The 26,048-nt window shown below is 61.9% G+C and overlaps 1 protein-coding gene across 3 annotated transcripts; it reads right to left on the bottom strand.

Annotated features, from left to right (window-relative positions):
- Positions 1-1,729: 1,729 nt before the first annotated feature.
- Positions 1,730-25,738, bottom strand: CSNK1G2 (casein kinase 1 gamma 2). 3 transcript variants are annotated; one of them, XM_049876208.1, is made up of 12 exons: positions 25,535-25,738; positions 9,622-10,080; positions 6,969-7,009; positions 6,752-6,821; positions 6,527-6,675; positions 4,078-4,312; positions 3,887-3,972; positions 3,733-3,817; positions 3,514-3,662; positions 3,359-3,442; positions 3,180-3,286; positions 1,732-3,088 (listed from the first exon to the last, which is right to left on the bottom strand). In XM_049876208.1, exons 2-12 carry the CDS (start codon positions 9,806-9,808, stop codon positions 3,034-3,036), a joined length of 1,248 nt encoding a protein of 415 aa, XP_049732165.1. In that variant the 5' UTR covers positions 9,809-10,080; positions 25,535-25,738; the 3' UTR covers positions 1,732-3,033. The 3 variants fall into 3 exon arrangements, with proteins under 3 accessions (XP_049732166.1, XP_049732165.1, XP_049732167.1); XM_049876209.1 differs by lacking the exon at positions 3,359-3,442 and having other exon boundaries at positions 1,730-3,088; XM_049876210.1 differs by lacking the exon at positions 1,732-3,088 and having other exon boundaries at positions 3,193-3,286; positions 3,539-3,662.
- Between the last annotated feature and the right edge of the window lie 310 nt (positions 25,739-26,048).

Below are 26,048 nucleotides of genomic sequence, written 5' to 3'. Positions count from 1 at the left end.
CAGCGGGCTCATTCTGTTTGATTCCCTTCTCCCTTTTACAGTTGTGTTACTCCTACTTTGTCACAACATAAAACACTGGTCCCTCAGTCTCCCACCCTCATCCTCACTGTCTTATAGATTTTAGCTGCTCACCCTCCGTCATCTTGCTGGTGTTTCCCTCTCCTGGTTGGATGAAGCACATCTTTTAGAAAGCTGCTCAGGAAGGGCTGACGGCTGTAGTGTTTTCCCAAGTTTTTATGTTGAAAATAGATTTTCTGTAGCCTTGATTCTTGAAGGACCGCCTGGCTGAACAGAGCCCTCAGCTCACGTTTTCTTTTACTGAACCTTCCTTTGCATATTGGCTTCGAAGAGTCAGAGGCCAGTCGTGCTTCTTCGCCTTTGTAAATTATCTTTTTGCCTGCGGGCCCTGAGGGTTTTACCACAGGCTTACTAGGAAGGGTCTTGTAGCTGATTATTCTGATTTCGTTTTCCTTGGTGCCCAGTGGGCCCTTTCAATGTGGGTATTCAGGTCTCTATTCCTGGAAGGTTCTCGGGTGATAATTTTAAATACTAGTTCTGCTTCACTTCTCCCAATATTAATGAGAATACTTTTCCCTCTTCACCTGTCTTCCATTTCCTCAATGCTCTTTCTGACCCTTTTTACTTCTTGTTCTCTCTCCATTCTCGTTTTTCTGCCTTTGACGCCCTTTCTTAAAATTTCCACTTTTGAATCTTAGGCACCTTGCAATTTATTTTGAATTTCTCCATCTTTTTTCATTTCTTTCCTGAATTCAATCAGCTGTTTTCCTGATTGTGTCCATTTCTGCTCTTAGCTTTTTAATTTTCAACTTGTGATTTTTTCTTGTATCTTCAAACGTTTTCTAGTCTTTGGTAGAGTATTTGGCTCGTTGGTAGAGTGCATCAAACTTCTGTTTAGGTGTTGACTTCTCTTCTTCTGCTTCTGTGGGTTCTTCCAGGGCTCCTTTGTGGGGTGTGAGATTTTCTTTGTACAAATCCATTTATTTTGTTCATGTTTTTTGCATTGGGGTGTTTCACAAATTTCTAGTTTAATGCCACCTGTCATTGCAGGGAAGTTCAGATTTTCTGGTGGATTTTTTTTCTATCTTGGCGATGAGAAGGTGGTGGTGTCTGTCCCCATTTCATGGTTCTCTCTTTTCCCCTTCAACAACAAAATTGCCAGATGGTGCCTCACCCTTATGTCTACTTTTACATTCTCCCCCAGAAATGCTGTGTCTCAAAGGCACCCCTGGAAACCGTAGGTCATGCACTTGTTGGCCTGGACTGGCCTTAGCTTTTTTCACACTTAGGTAGACGTGGACTGCCTGGTGGTGTGGCCATGCCCTGGGACTGAGGAGTTTTTCTCTTCCTTCCTTTGGAGGTTTGGGCGTGGCTTTAGTGTAGACCTGGTTTACCCTTATGGTGGTTCTGTGCTGCTTTAGGGGATGGACTAGGTCGCTGCCAATGTCGTCGCTGCATGGAATCCCTGCGAGACGTTTTTGGGTCTGGTGTCCGTGGTGGAGATGATGGCTCCAGTCTGCTCTATCAGTGGGGTGAGCCGTGGGGGTGCAGTGGCAGGGCTGGCTGGAGGTATAGCCTCTAGCAGAGCCCTCTGTGGGTGGCTGGCATTTCTCCTTGAAACCAAGACCTTCCGCTTAGGGTTTCAAGCATGTCTGCATAGATCTAGATTACTGTTTAGGTGCCCTGGGGGCACAGTGGTTAAATGCGAACCAAAAGACCGGCAGCTCGAACCCACCAGCAACTCCGCAGGAGGAAGATGAGCAGTCTGCTTCTGTAAAAATTACAGCCTTGGAAACCCTGTGAAGCAGCTCTACTCTGTCCTATACAGTCACTATGAGTCAGAGTCAACTCGACGGCAGTGGGTTTGGGTTATTTTTTAGTTTGCATGTGTCTGTGGGTTCTGGTCATCTTGATCAGGTTAATAAGCCAAAAGAAAACACCACAGGCTGAGCTCATAAATTTATTTCAGTTCTATCGCTGTTTTCTGTTTCTCATGCCCTGATGTTCCTGTAGTCCCTCCAGTAGGGGCTTACCCTGGTCCCCTAGCCCCACTGCCCTCCACCCAGACCAGAAGGGAGTCGGTCTCTGGGGCAGCTGCCTGCCTCTGAGCCCCTGGAAGAGACACCACACTTGAGATTGGTTTCATTTTTCTTTAATTTTTTTAAAAAAGCCCCTAAGTCCTATGGCTTCAAGGAAGCATCAGAGAAACGTAAATGCCATTTCTGTACACGTTGTAAAGCAAGAACTAGACTCGCACGACTGCCGCCCGCCTGCCTGCCTGCCCGGCAGCTGCGGCCGCCCTGGGCCCTGCAAACGCCCCTGAGGCCGCGCCGGGGACTTTAAGGCGGTTTTGTCACCAGCTGCACCGGACGTGGGAGGAGCCCAGACGGCCACACCAGGGAGGATGTCCCCACAGGTCTGGTGCTGGGACCTAGCCTCTGGAATCAGGTGCATCACAGCCACCTGCCTGGCAGGAGCCGGCCACACACAGGGCCGGGCGAGGCTGAGTGGGGCTGCTGAGCTTTGGTGCAGCATTTTGGTTGGGGTGGCCACGTTCCCACCCCTGCCTGCCCCTTTGGTTTGGGGGGCCCGGGGGCCTCATCCCTACGCACAGGCCCTGGTAAGCACCACCCGGCGGCGCCCCGGCCGGGCCCATGAGCAGCAGCGCCCAGCCCTGCCCCCCTGAGAAAACGGCCTTTGGATGGAGGGAGATGAGCTGGACTTTATGACACTGCGGCAGAGCCTGCCCCGCTCCTGCCACAGACGGGCAGCGGGCGGCCTCTGCTGAGTTTCTGTGTTTAAATAGTTAATGCTCTCGGAGGGGAGGACTAGACACAGGTGTAGAAATCTCGGCCAAAGTCTTACGTGAAGGAGAGCCCCACGTGGAGTGGGGTCGTGGCATCGTGCCCAGCAGCCCACGTTCTGCATCCGGCGGTGGCAGGTCTGCCTGGGCGGCTGTGGCCTATCGCCAGTTCATGCCCGAGGGGCTCAACGGCAGGTCTGCACCCAGTGGGCTCATTTGTGTCGCTGCAGCGATTTCCTCTTCCTCCTCTTAAAGAAGCAGCAGCACCTGGGGGTGGGGGGCAGGGGGCGGGCAGCTCAGCATCGGAGGGGACCCTGGCGGCCTGGTGTCGCCCCCGTCCCCCCACCCGCAGGCGTACTTGGTGTCATCGGCCACCTCCACCTCCGCAGGCGCCGTGATGGGCGCGTTGGAGTGGCCGGCCGTGGGGTCGTCTGCATTCAGCTCCCCGTTGGTGGAGTTCAGGGCCTGCGTGAGGGGCGACAAACGTCATTGCGGCTCCCGCGCACACCCTTCCCCGTCAGACCCACCCACCCTCACCTGGTGCTTGGGGTGCGGTGGGGCCTTGTCACGGAGCTGGGGCTGTGCGGGCAAGTCAGGGTGCACCGTGCCGATGGGCGTGGGCTGCGGAGGGACGGGCGTCAGGACGGCGGCAGCCCTGGGGCCCCGCCCAGCTCCCCCCGGCCCCCACGTACCAGGGGCTTCCCGGCCCAGTCGTACTCGTAGTCGAAGACAAAGCCGCTGCGGTCAAAGAGGTCGGAGAAGAGCTTGCGCAGGTACTCGTAGTCAGGCTTCTCAAAAAAGTCCAGCCTCCGCACGTAGCGCAGGTACGTGGCCATCTCCTCTGTGGAGAGAGCCCAGCAGTGCCTCGGCACGCCCCAGGGAGTGGCCAGCACCCACAGGTCCCCCCTTACCCGGAAAGTTCTCGCAGAGCGCCTCGATGGGCGTGGCCCGCTTGGTGTCGCCAATCTTCTGGTAGCGCTCCTTGAGCGTGTCCGCCTGCAGGAGGGCAGGGTGGGGTCAGGCCATGCTCCCTGGAAAGGGGCACCCTACCCCACCAGGACCCACCTTGAGCCCTTGCCAGGGGAGGCTGCCACGCAGGAAGTACATAAACATGTGGCCCAGGGCCTCCAGGTCATCGCGGCGGCTCTGCTCTGCAGGGAGGAGGCAGGGGAAGCTCAGTGATGCGGGGGCCGGGCCCAACCCCCCAGCCCACCCTGCCCAGGTGGTGCTGGTGCCCCTCCACGTCCACAGCTCACCCTTGCCCAGGTGGGTGTTGATGCTCATGTAGCGGGCAGTCCCGGTCAGGCTCTTGTGCTCGCGATACGGGATGTGCTTCTTGGTCTCGGGGTCAATGTACTCCTTGGCCAGCCCGAAGTCGATGATGTGGATGGTGTGCTGCCGCTTGGTGCCCGGCCGCCCCACCAGGAAGTTCTCTGGCTTCACGTCCCGGTAGATGAGGCTTTTGGTATGCACATACTCCATGCGTGTAATCTGTGGGGGTGGGTGGGGGGACCTCAGCCACAGCCACAGTCACAGCCTCAGCCAGTCACAGCCACAGCCTCAGCCACGGTCACAGCCTCAGCCACAGCGACAGGCACAGTCACAGCCTCGCCCACAGTCACAGCCTCAGCCACAGCCACGGTCACAGCCTCAGCCACTCACAGCCACAGCCTCAGCCACAGTCACAGCCTCAGCCACGGTCACAACCTCAGCCACAGCCATAGCCACAGTCACAGCCTCAGCCACAGCCTCAGCCACAGTCACAGCCTCAGCCACAGCCTCAGCCGCAGCCACGGTCACAGCCTCAGCCACGGCCACGGTCACAGCCTCACCCACAGTCACAGCCTCACCACAGTCACAGCCTCACCACAGTCACAGCCTCACCACAGTCACAGCCTCAGCCTCAGCCACGGTCACAGCCTCAGCCACGGTCACAGCCTCAGCCACAGCCACAGTCACAGCCTCAGTCACAGCCACAGCCTCAGCCACAGCCTCAGCCTCAGCCACGGTCACAGCCACAGCCAGTCACAGCCACAGCCTCAGCCATGGTCACAGCCTCAGCCACAGCGACAGCCACAGTCACAGACTCAGTCACAGCCACAGCCTCAGCCACAACTACAGTCACAGCCACGGCCACAGCCTCAGCCACGGTCACAGCCTCAGCCACGGTCACAGCCACAGCCATGGCCTCGGCCTCAGCCATGGCCACGGCCTCGGCCATGGTCACGGCCTCAGCCACGGTCACGGCCACGGCCACGGTCACGGCCTCGGCCACGGTCACGGCCTCGGCCACAGCCTCAGCCAGTCACAGCCTCGGCCACAGTCACAGCCACAGCCTCAGTCACAGCCTCAGCCAGTCACAGCCTCAGCCACAGCCACAGTCTCAGCCTCAGTCAGTCACAGCCTCAGTCACAGCCACAGCTACAGCCTCAGTCACAGCCTCAGCCAGTCACAGCCTCAGCCACAGCCACAGTCTCAGCCTCAGTCAGTCACAGCCTCAGTCACAGCCACAGCTACAGCCTCAGTCACAGCCTCAGCCACAGTCTCAGCCTCAGCCACAGCCACAGTCTCAGCCTCAGCCAGTCACAACCTCAGCAGCTACAGCCTCAGTCACAGCCTCAGTCACAGCCACAGCCTCAGCCACAGCCTCAGCCTCAGTCACAGCCTCAGTCACAGCCACAGTCACAGCCTCAGTCACAGCCACAGTCACAGCCACAGCCTCAGCCACAATCACAGCCTCAGTCACAGCCACAGCCTCAGCCACAATCACAGCCTCAGTCACAGCCTCAGTCACAGCCACAGCCTCAGCCACAGCCTCAGCCTCAGTCACAGCCTCAGTCACAGCCACAGTCACAGCCTCAGTCACAGCCTCAGCCTCAGTCACAGCCACAGTCACAGCCTCAGTCACAGCCTCAGTCACAGCCTCAGTCACAGCCAGTCACAGCCACAGCCACAGCCTCAGCCACAGTCACAGCCACAGCCTCAGCCACAGTCACAGCCTCAGTCACAGTCACACACAGCCACAGTCACAGCCTCAGTCACAGCCTCAGCCTCAGTCACAGCCACAGTCACAGCCTTAGTCACAGCCTCAGCCTCAGTCACAGCCACAGTCACAGCCTCAGTCACAGCCACAGTCACAGCCTCAGCCTCAGTCACAGCCACAGTCACAGCCTCAGTCACAGCCACAGTCACAGCCACAGCCTCAGCCACAGCCAGTCTCAGCCAGTCACAGCCTCAGTCACAGTCACAGTAGAGCCACAGCCTGTCACAGCCTCAGTCACAGTTATAGCCACAGCCTCAGTGAGAGTCACAGCCACAGCCTCAGCCACAGCCACAGCCTCAGCCACAGCCACAGCCTCAGCCACAGCCACAGTCACAGCCTCAGTCACAGCCACAGCCTCAGCCACAGCCTCAGCCAGTCATGGCCTCAGCCACAGCCTCAGTCACAGTCACAGCCTCAGTCACAGCCTCAGCCAGTCACAGCCTCAGTCACAGTCACAGTAGAGCCACAGCCAGTCACAGCCTCAGTCACAGTTATAGCCACAGCCTCAGCGGCAGTCACAGCCACAGCCTCAGTCAGTCACAGCCTCAGCCACAGCACAGCCACAGCCTCAGTCAGTCGCAGCCACAGTTACAGTCACAGCCTCAGCCTCAGCCACGGCCTGCCCACCTGGTCCCCCCACGGCCCCGCCCTCGGCCCCCCACCAGCTGGATGGCGATCATGAGGACAGTCTTGAGCGTGAAGGTGCGGTCACAGAGGTCAAACAGGTCCTCGAGGCTGGGTCCCAGCAACTCCAGTACCATAGCGTTGTACTTCCCGCACGGCCCGAAGTAGTAGACCTGGGGGACGCCCTCTGGGGACAGAGACGGAAAGCGGACAGATGAGGTGCCGTGGACAGACGGCATGCCCGCCCCCCGCCCCCCACATACCTGCCGTGCTTAGCTGCTTGTAGAAGCGGTACTCCAGGTGCAGCTGTGGGGCGCGTGACTTGATCGGCTCCTGGGGGTGAGGGTGGGGTGGCACCGGGGACCCAGCTCCAGGCAGAGACACAGGAGGGGGCTCGGGCAGACCCAGGGCAGTCTGGCCCTCGGGGCCCCACGGGAGGGGCGTGCTTGGTTGGGGGGTGGGGTGGAGGGAGGGACTCACCAGTTTGATGGCTACGTATTCGTTTGTATAGAGGTTCTTCCCTGCGAGGGAGCAGGGTGGTCAGGACAGCAGGGCCAGGCCCAGGCTCCCCCAAGACCCTGCGTGACCCGCCCCCTCCACAGGGTGGCTCCAGTCCTGCTGCCAACCGATTGGAAGCAAGCCCCCTGCTGTGGCTGTCCTGACCAAACCTGCACCTCGTCTCCCAGAGACCCCATGCTCCGCCCTCATCCCGGCTGCCCCCTCTCTGTGGCCTCAGTTTTCAACACTGTCCAGCTTGCTCCCTTGAGCGCCTCGGCTCCAGCAAGCCTCTGCCCCCTTGGAGCCCATCCTGAGGACCCCCGCTCCCTCCCCACAGGACTGGCCCACCAGCGCACGAGCATGCTCTCGCTTGCCTAAGACTGATCAAAACAGAACACAGCAGCCCTGTGTCTTCCTGGGCTCACTCAGCAGGCTGCTGAGGGGCCTGGCATTTGCCAAATATAGGATGGGGGCTGCACCGAGAAGGGCCCCTAAAGCTGCGTGCGGTCCCTACAGCTTCAGCCACACACACAGCATCTGCGAGGCTGATGGAGGACAAGGCCTGAGGGGCTGGGCTGCACCAGGTGGGAGATGCTGCAGGCCCACCACCCAGGGCCCCTTATCCCAGGACAAGGGCTGGGCCACCTCCCATCATGTCCAACCTCAGACCCGCCCCAACACAGCCACGGGCCGATCCTTGACGGGATCAAGAGAAGCCCCTAAAGCAAAACTCAACTCCTGATGACAACATAAACCCACGCACTTAACCACGAGGTGCCACGAAACAGGGAAAAAGTCGAAGAAACAGAGACTAAGAGGGGCCACAATGAACGAGCAGATGGGAAACCTCGAGAGAGAGAGAGAGAGAGCACCAAATGGAAATTCTAGAACTGAAAACCACCACTTACGATGTCAAAAACTGACTGGAAACACTCAGCAGAAATTTGTACAATGCAGACAAAAAGGGACCTCACGGTAGGAGGGGACAGGACAGCTGGTGACAGGGAACCCAGAGCTAGAAGGCAGAGTGGTTGACATGTCGTCGAGTTCGTACCAATGTCATACAACAACGTGTGTACTAACTGATGAGAAACTGGTTTTTCTGTAAACTGTCACCTGAACTACAATAAAACAAAACAAAAAAAGTGACCGTACAACCGGGCAACAGAAACCATCCAAACTGAAGGGAGAGAATAGGCCACACGCTCCCAACAGACGTGCAACTGGAATCCAAGCACAAGAAGAAAGTCGTGACAAAAAAATCAGGGCTACACTTTTCCCAAATTTAATGAAAAATACCAATATACAGACCCAAGACGCTCAATGAATCCCAAGCAGGATAAACACACACACAAAACCCACACTTCGACACAACACAAGTAAATCCTGAGAGCGAAGACAAGAAAGAAAACTTAAAAGACAACCAGAGGAAAAAAGACCCATTACGGGCAGGCAAACAGTACTCAACATCATCAGTCACCAGGGCCGCACAAATAAAGCCCCGAGGAGAACACGACACACCCAGTGACACGCACAAAACTAACGAGGCTGACGCCACCAAGTGGAAACCGCCGCTCTCGCCACAGCCAGTGGGAGTTAAAATGGTGCCAGGACTCTGGAAGGCCGCCTGGCGTTTCCCCATCAGGTTGCACACGCCTGCTGTCTGACCCAACACTTTCGTGAAAACACCATACGGAAGAAAACTCAGGGCAGTTTTATTCACTACAGCCCAAATCTGGAAACAATCCGGAAGACGCTGAGCAGGAAAAGGGACACACACACTCATGGGATGGCCACGATGGGACCACCGCACAGGAAGGAAGGGCAGGGACACACAGGTCCTCTCAGAGAAAAGGTACTGAGCAAGAACCCAGGTGAGAAGGAAGCGACGCTCTTGCCTGTCTCTGCCACCACCTCCCACTGTGCAAGAATAGAGCCATTGGAGACCACCTCAAGTCCCCGCAGCACTGCACATCCCTGCTGAGCCACTGGGCCACCCTTGGGCTCCACCGAGGCGTGTCTCCCCAGGGCGGACACCTCCCAACACTGTCCAGCAGGCTCAGGGTCTGAGGCGACCACCCCGCCACCCGCCCTGCGTGTCCCGCCCACCAGCAGACATGGCTTTTGGGCCCTTGGCCCTTACAACTGCCGCTTCCTGGGCCAAAGAGACAGGGCTGAGGCTACACGCCCTGGCCGGCACCATGCCTGAGGGGCCCGCACGGTGGGCGAGCAGACTCGAGGAGGCCTGTGGTCCTAGTCCCAGCCAGACAGGGCACAGGCTCTGGTTCCAGGCAGGGACCTTGACCTGTCCTCGCGGTGAGTCACAGAGCGTGCAGACCAGCCAGCCTGCACTTGGAGACAGGCTCAGCCAGGCGCTTTGCAGCTCCAGCTGCCTGCCTGTCCCTGGCCCGTGGCCGAGAAGCCACACCACCTCGTGGAGACTTCACAGCCACCCCCAGGGGGCAGAGTACCCACGCTCCTCCCAAAACCTCAGGGAATCCACCCGCAGACAGCTCCGTCAGGGAGACCCCTGTGCCCCAGGGACCTGCAGGAGGGGTGGTCAAGTGGGCTGGCTCTCCACAGAGGGGCTGCCCTCCCCACACCCTGCCGCAAGCCGCACAGGGCCACGCCTCACCCAGGCGGAGCTCCCCGAAGTTCCCGCAGCCGATCTTCTTGCCGACACGGAAGTTGGGGCCCACCATCAGGACCCCCGAGCTGGCCCCTGAGCCGCGGACACCGTGGCTGCTCCGGCTGCCACCAGCCTTGGACATCCTCCGAGCCTCCTCCGACTCCCCTTTCCCTCCTTTCTTGTCAAAATCCATCAGTTTGTGGTACCCTGGCCTCTCCACGGTGACTCTGCCGTGCAAATCCCAAGCCTGCGGAAACCTGAGGTGGCGGTGCTTGGTGCTGGCTAGCACACCATCGCAGCCCGCGGTGGGCAGACAGGCGGGCAGGCCCCGCAGCCCAGCTAGTGTGATGGGGGGGCTCTCCAGAGCCCGGCCGCGGCGCTCATCCTGGTGGCCTCGGGGTCGTGCTCAGAGGGTGAAGGCATTCTGCTGGCAGGTCCCGTCGCCCTAAATCTTTCGGCTCCCAGCTGTGGGGAAACAGGCACAGATTAGGGTGGGCCGCAGGCCAGGGACCCCACGGCACAGTCATCAGGGAGGGCACAAGGCTGGCAACATCGCCTGGCTGCCTGGGGGGCAGGAGCTGCCTCTGACCAGCCGCGAGGCCAACAGGGCAGGAGGACCTGCCTCGGGCCAACATTGCAGGGAGCGGGCAGTGGCTCTGGAAAGAGCTTTGGAAGTATGCACATGACACAGCACCCTCGTCCAGGCTCTGGGGGGCCTCCGGGCGCATGGGGCACAGCTGCACAGGATACACGTCTTGTGTAACTGCACCCGCTTTAGGTGGCACTGCTGCTCATGCTCGAGGGGCCCGTGCGGACAGGATCATGCTGCCCCCAGCATGGGCTCAGGCGTGACGATGCATAGGGCGAGGCCAAGAGCATCCTGAGATCAAGAGGCGCGGGGGCTGCAGCCAGGCCCTCGGGAGAAGGGCGGCAGGAGGACCCAGATGCGCGCCAGCCATCCCCCCACCTGCAGGGGGCCCAATCCCAGGGCCCATGTCTGGGGGGACACACACTGTAGGAGTGTGCTGTGGATGTAGTGTGCCTGGAGAACAGGGGGTGGGAGCTTGGAGCCTGGGTCCGACGAACAATGGCAGGCAGATGGCCTGCTCTTGGCCCAACCACCGACAGAGGACCCTGGCCCAAGAAAACCAGGTCAGGCCCACGGAGGGCACCTGCAGCAGCCGCAGGTCACCCCGGGGTTGGGAGCTGGGCTGCACAGCATGTGGTCTCCAGGTGCAGAGAGCCCCACTGCAACACATCCCCTCTCCCAACCATGCGCATGGAGGACAGTGGGTGCTGGGGCCCCCACAGGACCCCTGGGGGTCTTCCTTGATGGGGTCTGCTGGGGAGGGTCAGCTCACTGGTCAGGGGGCATGTCACCACCTCAGAGCGTCCTGGCCTGAGGAGGATGTCCCCCTGTGTGTGAGGACACCGTCATTGTCCTCAGCAGAGACCCAGCCCAGCCACTGGTCACCTCGATGACCAGCAGGAAAGGCTCTGGCACGTCTCTGCTACTTCACTCGACAGCTCTAGCAGAAAAGCCCGTGGGCCGCTGCCCGGCGGGGACGGTGATGCAGCCAGCCGAGACGCTCTAGCGAGAACATGGCTCACAAGCGTCATCCGCGGCACCGTCATCTGTGTGCAGCAAGGCCCTCACTGAGGAAATCCACACCTGCGCTCCTGTGCGTCTGCACGCTCCACATGGCCCCTGGCCCCTCCCCGCTGGGTGGCCGTGTGAAGGGCAGCCACACCTGCCAGCCCTCACAAGACAAGCCTCACCTGCCTGTGGGCAGAGCCCCTGAGACCCCACCAGGGAGGGACATGGCCAGCCTTGTGTCACAGCAGGAGGCAGAGCTTCACCTCTCTCTGCGGCGAGTGACTCTCCATCATGTGGACAGGCCACCATGTCGCTCTATCACCTGCTGACGGACACCTCGGTTGCGTCCACTTTCTGGCTCCTGCGAATCGTGCTGCTATGAACACACGTGCAGGTTTCTGCCTGGACATGTTTTCGTTTCTCTTGGGTAGACACATAGGAGCAGGACTGCTGGGTGGGACGACTTTCCCGCGTCCTCGCCGGCACTTGTGATCATCCATCTTTTTCACGTAGCTGTCCTCAGGGAAACAGTGGTGACTCCGTCAGGCAGGGCCCAGTCCCCGGCATGGCTGCACCAAAGGACAGCTCCCTGGTGTGCACCAGGAAGGCAAGTGACGGAGCTCATGGGCTGCCTTGCACCACCCAGCCCCACCCCCCTGTTTCTAGAAGCACTAACTCTCCTACTGCTTGACCCTCAGGAACAGTCAACCCTGTGCCCTGGCTTCCCCAAACAGATCCACTCTGACTTTCCTTCCTTCAAGAACGTCTGGAGGAAGGACCTTTTCTCATGACAACGGTGTGCTCCAGAAAGCATAGCCGGTTAGACCAAGGCCTCTCTGTGCATCCGTCTCTCTCCCTCTCAGCAGCTACGTCTTCTGCTTCCAGGCCTCACGGTCACAGTGAGTCCCAAGCGGGGTCCCAAGTGCCTCCTGGCCCGACTGACGGTGCTTTCTGGACCTGGACTGTGGAGGCAACCAACCCCAAGGAGAGGCTGCTGGTCCCAGAGCCGCTCGCCGTGTCTTCTGTGTACGCCCACTCAGAGCAGGGGGCCCGGGGCCTGTGCCTACCACAGCCGGGACGCCCTCTGTGCCGGGTCTGCCGGGCACTGCCATGGCGAAGGGAGCTGGTCCTGGCAGGGACGGCAGCTCCAACGCTGCCAGGTCTGGCTGGAGACAGCAACAGCAGTGCCATCAAGCATTTCCTGAGCGGCTGACCGTCACCTCCCACAGCCTCAGGAAAGGTGTTCTCCTCAAGTCTAGAGAGACCCTGTGGGGGGCTCTGTCCGCTCACATGGCCGACCAGGCCCAGGCCCACCCCATACTCGGGGCCCTGCATGAGGCCTGTATCCCTCTGTCTGCACTGCTGTCCTTGTGCTCATGGGTCTCTCGTCAGGACGGAGGTGAGAAGCTGCCCAGTTAGACAGGAGATGAACAGGGAACTGAGGTGGCTCAGCAGAGGGGACACGCCAGGACCGGGGATGCCCTTCACCAGCCAGGCCACCCAACAGACCCTGGACCTCCCAGGGACGCCCCGCGCCCCCTCCCCAGACCAGGGCCAGGCCACCAGCCCTGCCCCGCCTCAGGCTCAGTGGAGCTGCCTGCCCGCTGCAACATGAGGGCTTGGTAGATGCTTCCAGAAGGTGGCCGGCTTCGGCACAAGCACCCCAAGTGCCAGGCATCACCTGGACTGCACTGCCCCCACCCAGGGGCGTCCCCAGGAGGTGAGGGGGTGTGGGGAGAGTGAGCCACATGTACAACAGAAGAGAATTGGGAACAAAGACACTGATTCACCCGGGCTGAGACCAGCACCCACGGAGGGGCAGAGGCCTGCGGTCACCTCCACCCACACCTGCATGGTCAGCCCAGGATGCCAGGGGGAAGTGAGGCGGGGCAAGCCGCAGGGAGGAGACTGCCACCGTCACACTCACTGGATCCCCCCAGCCCCACCCCCCATGCCAGCAGCCCACTCAGTCATGGCTGACACTGACCCAGGGGCCAGCCCCCTTCCCGGGCTCAGCCTGCCCCAATGACAAGAGCCATGTGCACAGATCGGCCCCTGACAGGGCTGCACGCCCCTGCGCCCATATCAGCAGGTTACCTGCTGTGTCCTCTTGGGGACCCTCCATCTTGTCGGGCCCAAGGTCAGCACCCCCCCCCAGCAGGGGGCCTTCTCTGCCATCCCCACTCAGTGATGTCACAGTTCTTGTGCTGACCTCACCAGCAGCACCCCAGGCCAGGGCTAGGGTGTGGGGGGAACACAGAGCTACAGCCCGCGGCAGGCCTCACAGTGCCCAGGACGGCCCCCGGAGAACAACCCGACCCCATGGTAGGCCTCACAGTGCCCAGGACGGCCCCCGGAGAACGACCCGACCCCATGGTAGGCCTCACAGTGCCCAGGACGGCCCCCGGGGAACGACCCGACCCCGTGGCAGGCCTCACAGTGCCCAGGACGGCCCCCGGAGAACAACCCGACCCCATGGTAGGCCTCACAGTGCCCAGGATGGCCCCCGGGGAACGACCCGACCCCGTGGCAGGCCTCACAGTGCCCAGGATGCCCAGGACAGCCCCTGGACAATGAGCTGACCCTGTGTCAGCAGTGCCGGGGGCAGAGCCTGGGGCAGCGGTGCAGTCAAGACTCCCGTGCACAGGCAGTCAGTGGGACTGCAGACGTGTGAGGACGCCCTGTGTGAGCAGCCCCAGGAGACCAGGCGCCCACCATGCACAGAACACATGCCACCCATGACCCAAGTTCTGACAAGCAACAAGCCTCTGTGCCGGGATTTACGACGGCTCCACTGCCTTGGCCTCAGGGTCGCTCATCGGGGAGGGAGTGGGTGGGTGCCTGACCCGGGCACAGGCCAGGGGTCTCAGCAAGCACAAACAGGAGCCACCTACCCACTGCCCAACACAGGCGGAGCCAGACACTCAGGCCTCCACGGCTGACCCAGGAGAGGGGGCCCTTTCCATAGGGACCCCTGCCCCTGTGGTGGCAGCCAGAACCCAACAAGGCCCAGAGTTCCCAGGCCACAGGCAGGAGCAGCCCCAGCTCTGCACCTCCCTTCACAGTGGGCTCTGGAATGGGGTCACACCCAGGGGTCTCCCACATGATCTGCCATACTCCCCCTCTCCCCATGACTCGGGCCCACACTGGGAGGGCAGGGGCACCTCAGGACCTTTGCACAGGCTGTTCCGGGTTCCTGGGGGGCAGCTGGCTCCCACAGCACAAACATCTCCAGGTGACACCCCTTCCCAGCCCTTCCTCACCGCCACATCACCTGACACGTGAGGGCATGCGTGTGTTCGTGCTGTCTGCAGGAGTTCAGCGACAGGGAAGACATGCTGTCCACACACCCTCATCCAAACCACTGACACACGGACACGTCACACTGAAGAGTGGACAGACGGCGGCCATAAGGAGCAGGGAGCCACAGCTGGTCCCCGGGGAGGGCGCAAAACCAACTGCTGTGACAACGGCAGGCCCGCTACCATGCACACCACCCCACGTTCCCCAGCATCGGAGGGTTTCAGTACACGTGCAGTTGTCGTGTGCCGTCAATCCCAACTCACGGCGACCCACGTGGCAGAAAACTGTCCCATGGGGTTTCCTGAGCTGTGATCTTTGTGGGCGCAGATCGCCAGGTGTTTCTCCCACAGAGCCACTGGGCAGGTTCAAACTGCCAGCCTTTCAGTTAGCAGCCCAGCACTCACCACTGGACCACCAGGGCTCCTGTCGACATGTGCACGTGTGCACACCTGGTACTGGCAAGGGGGACGGGAAGCCCTCGGTGGGCAGGTAAACTGGACCATGTCTGGAGGCTTCCTGACAAGCTCTCCCCCGTGCTAACCTGTGGGGACGCCTACCAGGAAGGGGGTCCCATTCACTTCAACGCAGCCGCAGCACAAACCACTGTAATGTCCAAACAGGTCATTTGCAACAGAGAGGAACTAGTAGATAACTAACGCCAGAGCATCCTGTTACAGGTGGGTGTGTCACAGCCTCGCCCGCGTGTACACGACGCGTGTCTGCACAGATGCGTGCAGAAAGTTCTAAAAGGAAGGGCAGAGGGCTGTTCACAAGGGTCTCTGGGGGCCTGGTCGCGCAGCAGAGGGGGCAAGGAGGAGCCCGAGAAGACAGGTTGGGTTATTGGGCTCTCACCCTGCCCTTCAGTCCCTGAAGCGCCTCGCCCATCAGCTTTGCAGGTGAGGGGTGAGGACTGGTGAGCCGCGTGCTGCCTGGAGACCTGGGGAAGCGAGGGCTTCCCACCCATGGACTGGTCCCCCACAGCCGCCTCTTTTCGGGAGACTGTCAGAAGGACCCTGGTGGTAGCTGCAGCAGCCCAGCCCCCAAACGCCAGGGAAGCAGCAGCTACCACCAGCAACGCCACCTGGCGAGGGTCTGGGGGGCCAGAATGGGAGAGATAGGGTGCTTATATTCACCCAGACGTCACAGAGCCAATGTGCTCCTGGGTGGGTGGCCCTGAGCATCCCTACCCAGCCCAGCACCCTGCAGCAGAGCTGAGCGGGCCCACTGCCACCATTAGCTCCCAGAGGCCCAGCCCCTCCCCAGGGACCAGCAGCCCCTCCATCCAGGTGCACCTCTCCCCCTTCGGCCAGACTTGCCACATGACCAGGGATTTCAGCAGGTTCTTTCAGGGTGGGAAGGGGGTGAGCAGGGCCACCAGGTGTCACTAAGCCGCAGGTGGGACCCTGCACAGCAGCCTAACCCCGTCCCCTCAGGCTCCCCAGACACCATGTCATCCCTGTCTGACCGAAGGCTGAGTCGTCACCCAGACTCTCACCACTGGTGGGGGATGACATCATCTGAGGCCACCATGCCACCCTCCTCAGACAGAACCCGGCCTGTGGGTCCCTGCGAAAAGGGGCGCCACAACCAGGCCCCAGAGGAGCAGGGAGGCAAACACGGTGGGCTGTGCAGAAACGCCTCCAAGTATCTCAGACATGGGGGAGAGGGCAGACGGCTGTCTCCTGGACCGGGAGTGACTTTTTAAAAAAGTTCTCTATGCTTCTCAACCCTGGTGGCGTAGTGGTTAAGTGCTACGGCTGCTAACCAAAGGGTCAGCAGTTCGAATCCACCAGGCGCTCCTTGGAAACTCTATGGTGCAGTTCTACTCTGTCCTATAGGGTCGCTATGAGTTGGAATTGACTCGACAATACTGGGTTTGGTTTTCGGTTTGTATGCTTGTCTGTGACGTTATTTTCAATGTGCGTGTATCGCTTTGCAACTTAAAATACCAAGAACCAAGCCAAAAGCCAAACCAGCTGCTGCGTAGTCAATCCGCACTCGTGGCGACCCACGTGTGTCAGAGTAGAACTGTGCCCCATAGGGCTTCCCATGGCTGAGCTTCCGGAAGTAGATCACCAAGCCTGTCTTCTGAGGCACCTCTGGGTGGACACAAACCTCCAACCCTTTGGTCACCAGCCGAGCGCTTAACCGTTTGCACCACCCAGGGGTACCTACACAAACAAGAGGGCAGGGCTCTATTTTGGCCTCCCAAGGCCAGAGGCACCTGGAAGGTTCCATGGGGACAAGGAGGCAGGATCCCAGGCTGTTGGTCAGTTTCCACGGAGACCAGACCCTGTGCTGAAAGGCTAGTCCACTCTCCTCCAAAGAGCAGGAGGGAGCCAGGCCTGACTGGTCCGCTTCAAAGGCCAGGGCGGTGGACAGGCAGGGGGCGGAATGTTCCGGAAGTAGACTGCAGTGTTGGCTGCACCACACGGTGAAACAGGCACCCAGAGCACCTCAGGCTGTGCGACTCACGTCTCGAGCGCTGTCTCGGTGCCACTGGACGGGGCAGCGCCCCCACAGACACTTCAGGCAAGTGGGGGGTGCCACAGGGCATCACAGGGACGGCGGGCTGCAGCCTATCCCCACGCCGCCCCCGGGGGCCACGACTGCCCCCAGAGACCACGCCAGATGCAGTTCAAGACCCTCATCACACCCACCGTGCCCAGGACGGCACCCCCCGAGGCTCACAGGCATGGAAGCCACCACGGACATCAGTGGGGAGGGGATGTCTCTGCCCAGCTCCTGGCAGCTCGTGATACGCACGGGGCCCCACGACAGTCCCCTGGGCAGTAATGGGAGCTACGCCACAGCTCAGGCCCGGCGAGGCGGGTGGACACGTCAGCCCCAAAAAGCTGCACCTGGACTTCTAACTGATTTCAATTTAAACCAGAACACCCGCCTCAGCCTCGGGACTACGGCTCGTGCATCTGAACACACTGGGCGTGTGAGTGTCCATCTCCCCTTTCAGCCATAGGAAGTTTATGAAACGTGGTATTTCTGATGAGAACTCAGCATCCAAATGGGATGACCTGTCAGCGTAAACCACACACCTAGATTTCAAAGCCTTACTACGGAAGTGCCGCCAGAAGGCTCCTGAGACGCAAGAATGGTGAGACTCTGTCTCACGCACCTTGGACATGTTATCAGGAAGTATGAGTCCCTGAAGAAGGACAACATGCTTGGTGAAGCAGATGGTCAGCTAAAAAGAGAAAGACCCTCAATGAGATGGATTAACACAATAGGTACAATGGTGGACTCAAATATAACAATGACTGTAAGAATGGCACAGGACTGGGCAGTATCTTGTTCTATCCTACAAAGGATCGCTACTAAGTGGGAACCGACTCGACGGCATCCACCTAACAATGATAATATGGAAAAGAAGTGCCCTGGATAACACAATCAGCGAACACGCTTGGCCGCTAACTGAAAGGTTGGAGGTTCAAATCCACCCAGAGACACCTTGGAAGAAAGGCCTGGAGATCTACTTCAGAAAAACCAGCCCCCGAAAATTGTATGGAGCACAGTTTTACTTTGACATGTGTAGGGTCATCAGGCATGAGGACCAACTCAACAGCCCCTGGCTCTTCTTCAATATTTAAAAAAACTAATAAACTACGGCATCCATGACTCTTATGCCGGTTACATGTTGACGTGATTAGCTCCCAGACAAGCCGGTTACCTGTGCTTATCTCCACCTTGCCATTCCGCCACAGGGCTACCTGTACTCTCCCACGTAGCTCATGCTGTATCTGTGGGGCAGTGTCTGGAGGTCTCAAGCACACTTTCCCTCCTGAATACTCGTCACCCTCACAGAGTGGGAGTCCAAGGCCTGGGCAGGCACGGGGAGGCAGCACTCTGTCCCTGCTGAAGCCTCGGTCACCTGGTGGGGAACAGGAAAGCCCCAACAAGGCGCTCACCTGGCCTCAGAGGTGACAGGACCCCAGGTGGCCGGATAAGACACATCCCCCAACCCACCAGGCTGCACAGGGTTCTCTGTGTGGGCAGCAGCCTCAAGGCCAGCAGGGCTCCAGCCTCTGGAGGCTCCAGGCAGGAGTCTGAAAGGGAGGACCAGCCTCCCGGGCTTGGGGAGCCAGCAGGTAACCAGAAGGCCAGGTCTCAATCCTCCCTCTGAAGCCTCCAAGGGCTGGAAAACAGGACCAGGAGGCTGCATGCACAGTCTTCAGGGGCCAAGCCGGGGCAGCTGTGAGCCTGGGGTCCTGCATCATGGCACAGGAACGGAGCCAGACACCACACAGAGAAGGACAAATCTCCAGAGATGCCACCAACACCGCTGCAGCTGTCCCACAGGGACCAGAGGAGACACTGCCCAGCATCCCATACACCTGTGTGTCGCCACGATGGAAGGGGGCAAGGCTGGAGAAGGACGCACCCTGCCTCCTTTCTGAGACCCCTCCCAACAGGACGCCCAGCTCCTGGGCCAGACCGTGCTTCCTGAGCCCAGGTGCGGGCTGCCCCGGGAGCCTGGCATCGGTACCCGGAGGCCCCTTCAGCTCTAACTCCTGGATGTAGGTGCGGGCTGGTGGGAAATTCTCTAGAGGAGTCCTCACCAGGGAGAGGGGGGTTCGAGCCCACGCGATGGCATCTCAGAAGAAAGCTCTGACAATCTGCTTCTAAACAACTGGCCATTGAAAATCCTACAGGGCACCCTTCTATTCTGACACACATGGGGTCGCCACGATCGGGGTCAACTCCACAACAGTGGGTTTTTATCTGTTTCTACCTCCCCTGACCCCTCTGCCGTGACCCAGGGATGGGAGCCCAGCCCCGCACTGGGGAGCGCCGGGCCTGTCACTGATGTGCAGTGTGCTCCCCCGAGCAGAGGACGTGGGGACACCCAGAGAGGAACAGGATGGAGGACTAAGGGGCAGGACGCGATGGAATGACAGCAGGGTAGGGGCGGCGGGGGCAGTGGATGCTGGGCTGCACGTGGAGCATCTGTGTACAGGGCACAGAAGCACGGACCTTGAGGAAGGAAAATATGTCCATAAGCACAGGGATCCTGCTGCTGGTGGTAGTGATGTTCCATAAAGTGTCGTGAACACCACGCCCATGTCTCCATCCCCTTGGGCTGCCGTGACACAAACATAGTGTGGGCGGCCCTAGAGAATAGATCCACCCTCTCTCAGCTCTGGAGGCCAGGAGTCTGGGGTCAGGGTGTGGGCACTCGGTGCTCCCACCGCAGGCTGTAGGGATCCTTCCTGGTCTCTTCCAGCTCTGGTGGCCCAGACCATCCGTGGCGTCCTTGGCTTGCAGACGGGTTCCCATATGGTGTCTTCCCAGCCTGCGACTGTCTGTCCCTCCCTTTTATGATCTCCCAGCTGGCATCAGCCCCATCCTATTCCAGCATGGCCTCCTTAATGGATCACAGCCTTGAGAAAAGCTCTGTCTCCCCAAACAAGGTTGCACTCACAGTACTGGGGTAAGGGCTTCAGTGTGTCTTTTGGAGACACAAATCAATCCTAACAGCAGCTTTGTTTGACCTCAGCTGGAAAGACACATGGTGGGTGATTCAAATTTTTTGCCTCTCTGTCCACAAAGGACCATGAGAGCACCATGTGGGGGGATTTTGGGGTCATAGGTGAATCTTGGTGAGCTGCAGAGTTTGCAGACACAGAATCGGAAAACTGTGACAACGTGATACTGTTCACACGATGGTCTGCTTCCTTCTCTCCTGGTGTCAGGCTCTCAGGGACCCCCCACTCCAGGCACCCCCAAAGAACCCTGCGTACACTTTGCATTAGCAACTGTGAGGAGCTGCGGGGTGGCACTGTCCTCATGCCAGCAGCCGCTGCAGGGCCGAGGCAGGGTCTCCACTCGGCCTAAGCACCCATATCAGCTAAAGCGCCCCCCTCAGTGCTTGTCTTGCCTGTGAGGAGACACGCTCAGACCGACAGGACCCCAGGGAAGCAACACTGGTGAGGCGACACCAGGAAAAACGAGAAGATGTTAGAAGGTGCTGGGCAGAACCTGAATTATTTAAAAAATGAGCCAAGACTTCTGATTACAGCTGCCGTTCGGGTGACAGAGAAGGTGGCAGGAAGCATGGAGGACATCCCCGGCCCCTGTTGCCACAGTCAACAGCCCATGACACCCTGTGCCCACTATCTGGTGCCGGGGGCAGGGTGACAAGGTACAGGGGGTGGGGACACAGGGCAGAGAGGGGAGGAAGGGGACCAGAGCAAGCAAAGATACGGTGTGTGGAGCACCCTGTGCAGAAGTGACCACAGAGGCTGGGCTGGACTGAGCATCATGTCTTCACCGCCCCCGACGCCAGGCCCAAGTGTCATCAAGTCAGGGACCAAGAAGCCAGCAGGCCCTCCTCAAACCTCATGCACAGGGCCACAGAAATGTTTCAGGTGCACTTTCCTGCATTTGTGGTTAGAAACTGTGCGCTGGGGTTCTCCCGAGGCCCATCCAATGCATATCCCCAACTCTACCCCAGCCTAGGGTGCGGCCCTGCCACTCCTGAACAGGCTTCGAGAGAGGGATCAGGGTGCAGCATTGCCTGGGCAGGTGTGTCCATGCACAGGGTACCTGGACAGGACTCAAGGAGACTCCTCAGCCGGAAGACGAGACATCCCGCCCCGCCCCCCACGGAGAGTGAAAGGCTCAGGTGAGTCAGGCCACAGGCCAAACCCCAGGTCCCCCTGGCCCGAGAGTCTCAGCCTGGACTTGTTATCCGTGAAACAGGCACCCAGCCCAGCTCCTGGGGCCCATGAGTCCCAGCCTGGATTCGTCATCTGTGAATTGGGCTCTCAGCCGGGCTCCCAGGCTATAGACCACAGCGGCTGCAGCAGGGCCCTCATGGTGACAGGGGTACGCAGAGCAGCTGTCAGGTGGGCCTTCCCAGCCCCCAGACCTCTGTAGACGTCGCAGTCTTCACTCCATCTGTTTTGGCACCACGGGGTGCCCCATCCCTAGGACTCCGCCTCCTCTAATGGGCACAGTGAGCATCCCACACGGCATCAGCCAAACCCACCAGGACATAGGACAGGGGGCTGGACACAGGAGAGCCTACGCTGCCCACCTCGCTGCCATTGCCAACCCAGTGAGCCCCCACCCCTCCGCTGGGCTCCACTGCACCGAGGCCTCCGTGGAGCAGGCTCCTGTGGGGCAGAGCTCATCCTGCCCCTCTGGGTTTTCGGGGTCCACAGCAGATTGTGGGGACAGTGCCTGCAAAACGTGGACCACACCCACCACAACTGAGGGGAGCACTTGGCCACGGCCAGGACAGTGCCAACTGTCCTGAAGTACGGCCTTGGTCCAGGTCCCTGTGTGGACACGGCCAGTGCCCAAGGAGGCCAGGCCCCAGGCCCCTCTAGAGGTGTATGCCTGCCCACCTGTCAATGCACAGGTGGTCTGGAATAGGCACAACCTCACTACTTGGACGGCTGGCCTCCCAGAGCAATGTGCTTACGGGTGTCCCCAAGCACAGACCACAGATGCTAAAGCACTCCACTTAAAAAGGCCTCACTTGCTTCCTCCTGCAACATTCAAGTCACCACCATGTAATTACAGAACCTTCAGACAACTAAGGAAAAGCCTGCAAAGTCCTGCCCTTTCAGCAGTGTGGCCCTGTTGGATGTGAGGACCCACAGCCCTGTACCCACCCTCTCCCTAAGGTGCTCTAGAGAAACGGGAGGTGGGAGTGCGGCCAGCACTTGCAGGCCTCACTCTCACCCCAGCCCCTCACCTCCACCTGGTGAACGCTGGCTGAAATATACCTGCCCCTCCACTGGGGCCGCCAGTCCCCACCCCACTGGCCCCCAGCAGCCTCCATCCGCAGGGCCCCTCCAGCCCTCACGGAGCAGAGGCAACGGAAAACGACTTCCCCTTGGAGCCTGTGGGCCCCGAAGTCAGCTCTTGGAGCAGCAGGTGCCCCCGCCCTCCGCCCTGGGGATTTCCCGGCGCCACCGCCACCCCACACCCCTGCACGCGCGCCCCCACCCCACCGTTGCGTTTCCCCTTGATTTCCCCTAGGCTGAGGCCTGATCGACTCCCACCCCTCACTGAGCCTTTCCTGGGGGTGGAGATCCAGGCCTCCCAGAGCTGCAGCCCCAGGGATGACCATCCAACCGCCTGCACTGATGGGGTGCACCGTGGAGGGACCCCCTCCTGCACATAATGCTGCCGGAAAGAGGTGTAACAACGGGCGCGCTCACGCCCCGTAATGTGAACGTCCTCCCCAAAGCAAACTCGGGGCGCGCGAGGAGCGAGCGTGTCGCCAGGCCCAGCGCAGTGGCCCGCCCGGATCCGGTGTTTCCGGAAAACAAAGCCGGTGGCCAGGACGGAAGGGGCGGCGCGGCCGCAGAGAGCCGGGAGTTCCCGAGCAGCGCCGCAACAGGTCCACCCGACCCACCCGCTCGCGGGACCCCGTCCCCACCCCAAGTCGCCCTCGCCCCGTCCTCAAGAGTCCCAGGGCCCAAGAGGGGCGAGAGTGCGCCGTGTGCGGCAGGCAGGGCTGTCGGAGGGGGAAGGGACCAGGTGGGGCCAGGTGGACGGGGAGGGGGGTGGGCTTCAGTATCAGAGGGAGTGGAGGGGGGACGTGATGCCACACCAAGTGGACAGTAGAGCCGGCTGGACCTGGACTGGGGGGGTCAGTGGAAACATCGGTCTGGAGTATGAGGGTCAGAGGTGGGCAGCAGGACGGGGAGCGGGGGGGGGGGGACGACAATGTTTGCAGTGGCAGGACCAGTGGGGGCGGCTGGACCTGGAGTGGGAGCGTCAGTGGGGACAGGGCTGGAGTGGGCCGTCCATGAAGGTGGTGGACAGGGAGCCTGAACTATGGGGGTCGGTAAGGCTCACTGAGGGCGGCGGGTCTGGAGTAGCGATTCAGGAGATAGGACTAAGCAAGGCACGGGTGTGTGGACTGGGGAGCTGGGGTCTGAACTAGGGGGCGGGGATCTGGACCACCGGGGTGAACGCAGCAGGGGACACGGGACGGGGGTCCGGACCACGGGGGTGAACGGAGCAGGAGACGGGGGTCCGGACCACGGGGGTGAACGGAGCAGGGGACGGGGGCCCGGACCACGGGGGTGAACGGAGCAGGAGACGGGGGTCCGGACCACGGGGGTGAACGGAGCAGGGGACGGGGGTCCGGACCACGGGGGTGAACGGAGCAGGGGACGGGGGCCCGGACCACGGGGGTGAACGGAGCAGGAGACGGGGGTCCGGACCACGGGGGTGAACGGAGCAGGGGACGGGGGCCCGGACCACGGGGGTGAACGGAGCAGGAGACGGGGGTCCGGACCACGGGGGTGAACGGAGCAGGGGACGGGGGTCGGGACCACGGGGGTGAACGGAGCAGGGGGCGGGGGTCCGGATCACCGGGGTGAACGGAGCAGGAGACGGGGGTCCGGACCACCGGGGTGAACGGAGCAGGGGACGGGGGTCGGGACCACGGGGGTGAACGGAGCAGGGGGCGGGGGTCCGGATCACCGGGGTGAACGGAGCAGGAGACGGGGGTCCGGACCACCGGGGTGAACGGAGCAGGGGACGGGGGTCGGGACCACGGGGGTGAACGGAGCAGGGGGCGGGGGTCGGGACCACCGGGGTGAACGGAGCAGGGGGCGGGGGTCGGGACCACGGGGGTGAACGGAGCAGGGGGCGGGGGTCGGGACCACCGGGGTGAACGGAGCAGGGGGCGGGGGTCGGGACCACGGGGGTGAACGGAGCAGGGGGCGGGGGTCGGGACCACCGGGGTGAACGGAGCAGGGGACGGGGGTCGGGACCACGGGGGTGAACGGAGCAGGGGGCGGGGGTCGGGACCACGGGGGTGAACGGAGCAGGGGGCGGGGGTCCGGATCACCGGGGTGAACGGAGCAGGAGACGGGGGTCCGGACCACCGGGGTGAACGGAGCAGGGGACGGGGGTCGGGACCACGGGGGTGAACGGAGCAGGGGGCGGGGGTCGGGACCACCGGGGTGAACGGAGCAGGGGGCGGGGGTCGGGACCACGGGGGTGAACGGAGCAGGGGGCGGGGGTCGGGACCACCGGGGTGAACGGAGCAGGGGGCGGGGGTCGGGACCACGGGGGTGAACGGAGCAGGGGGCGGGGGTCGGGACCACCGGGGTGAACGGAGCAGGGGGCGGGGGTCGGGACCACGGGGGTGAACGGAGCAGGGGGCGGGGGTCCGGACCACCGGGGTGAACGGAGCAGGGGACGGGGGTCGGGACCACGGGGGTGAACGGAGCAGGGGGCGGGGGTCGGGACCACGGGGGTGAACGGAGCAGGGGGCGGGGGTCCGGACCACCGGGGTGAACGGAGCAGGGGGCGGGGGTCGGGACCACGGGGGTGAACGGAGCAGGGAACGGGGGTCCGGACCACGGGGGTGAACGGAGCAGGGGGCGGGGGTCTGGACCACCGGGGTGAACGGAGCAGGGGGCGGGGGTCGGGACCACGGGGGTGAACGGAGCAGGGGGCGGGGGTCGGGACCACCGGGGTGAACGGAGCAGGGGGCGGGGGTCGGGACCACGGGGGTGAACGGAGCAGGGGGCGGGGGTCGGGACCACCGGGGTGAACGGAGCAGGGGGCGGGGGTCGGGACCACGGGGGTGAACGGAGCAGGGGGCGGGGGTCCGGACCACCGGGGTGAACGGAGCAGGGGACGGGGGTCGGGACCACGGGGGTGAACGGAGCAGGGGGCGGGGGTCGGGACCACGGGGGTGAACGGAGCAGGGGGCGGGGGTCCGGACCACCGGGGTGAACGGAGCAGGGGGCGGGGGTCGGGACCACGGGGGTGAACGGAGCAGGGAACGGGGGTCCGGACCACGGGGGTGAACGGAGCAGGGGGCGGGGGTCTGGACCACCGGGGTGAACGGAGCAGGGGGCGAGGGTCCGGACCACGGGGGTGAGCGCAGCAGGGGACGGGGGTCTGAAGCCCGGACTCGGAGGGGGAAGGGCCTGGACCGTGGGGTTCGCGGGGTGGGGCGCCGGGGTGGCCACCCTCGGTCCCGGGGCCGGGCGCGCGTCCGCGGCGAGCGCGCGTCCTTACCTCTCGGCCTCCGCCGTGGCCCCGGCCAGCCGCGCTCGGCGGCCCCGACTCGCCTCAGCAGCGCGCCGCGGCCCTGCGCTCCGGGCCCAGCTCCCGCTCCCGCTCCGGCTCTGGCGCCCGCTCGGGCCCCCGCTCCCGTGCCGCCGCCGCCTCGGCCGGCCTCCGCATGTTCGGGGCGGGGGCCGCGTCCCCGCCGCCCGGCTCCGCACCGCGTCTCGAGCGCCGCCGCCGAGGGCCCGCGCGCCTTACGCCGCCAGCGTCGGCCTGGGGGCGGCGGCCGCGACGCGCGCACAGCGCAGCCGCCGTGCGCCGGGCTGGGCGCGCGCGGGGCCGTAACGTCACAGCGCGGGGTGGGGCCGCGCCAGGCGGCGGTGCAGCGCGTCGGCCCGCCGCCCGCTTTGCGGCATCGGGCGGCTCCGCGCGACAGCTGCCGCGCTTTATGGCCGCTCCGGGGCCGCAGAGCCCCTGCCCGCGGGGCCCCAGGAGGCGCGCGATCGCGGAAGGAGCCAAACGG

The sequence above is a fragment of the Elephas maximus genome, chromosome 3 (assembly GCF_024166365.1).
Source record: "Elephas maximus indicus isolate mEleMax1 chromosome 3, mEleMax1 primary haplotype, whole genome shotgun sequence".
NCBI classification, from domain to species: domain Eukaryota; kingdom Metazoa; phylum Chordata; class Mammalia; order Proboscidea; family Elephantidae; genus Elephas; species Elephas maximus.
The sequence above is the reverse complement of the archived record's forward strand: the minus strand, read 5'-3'. Positions and strand labels throughout refer to the sequence as shown.

Coding starts and splice junctions, on each gene's coding strand:
- CSNK1G2 (XM_049876208.1), bottom strand. CDS start 9,808: ATGGATTTTGACAAGAAAGGAGGGAAAGGGGAGTCGGAGGAGGCTCGG. Junction 6,822..6,968: donor AATACGTAGCCATCAAACTG/GTGAGTCCCTCC, acceptor CCTCACCCCCAG/GAGCCGATCAAGTCACGCGC. Junction 3,287..3,358: donor CACCGCACCCCAAGCACCAG/GTGAGGGTGGGT, acceptor CCCCTCACGCAG/GCCCTGAACTCCACCAACGG.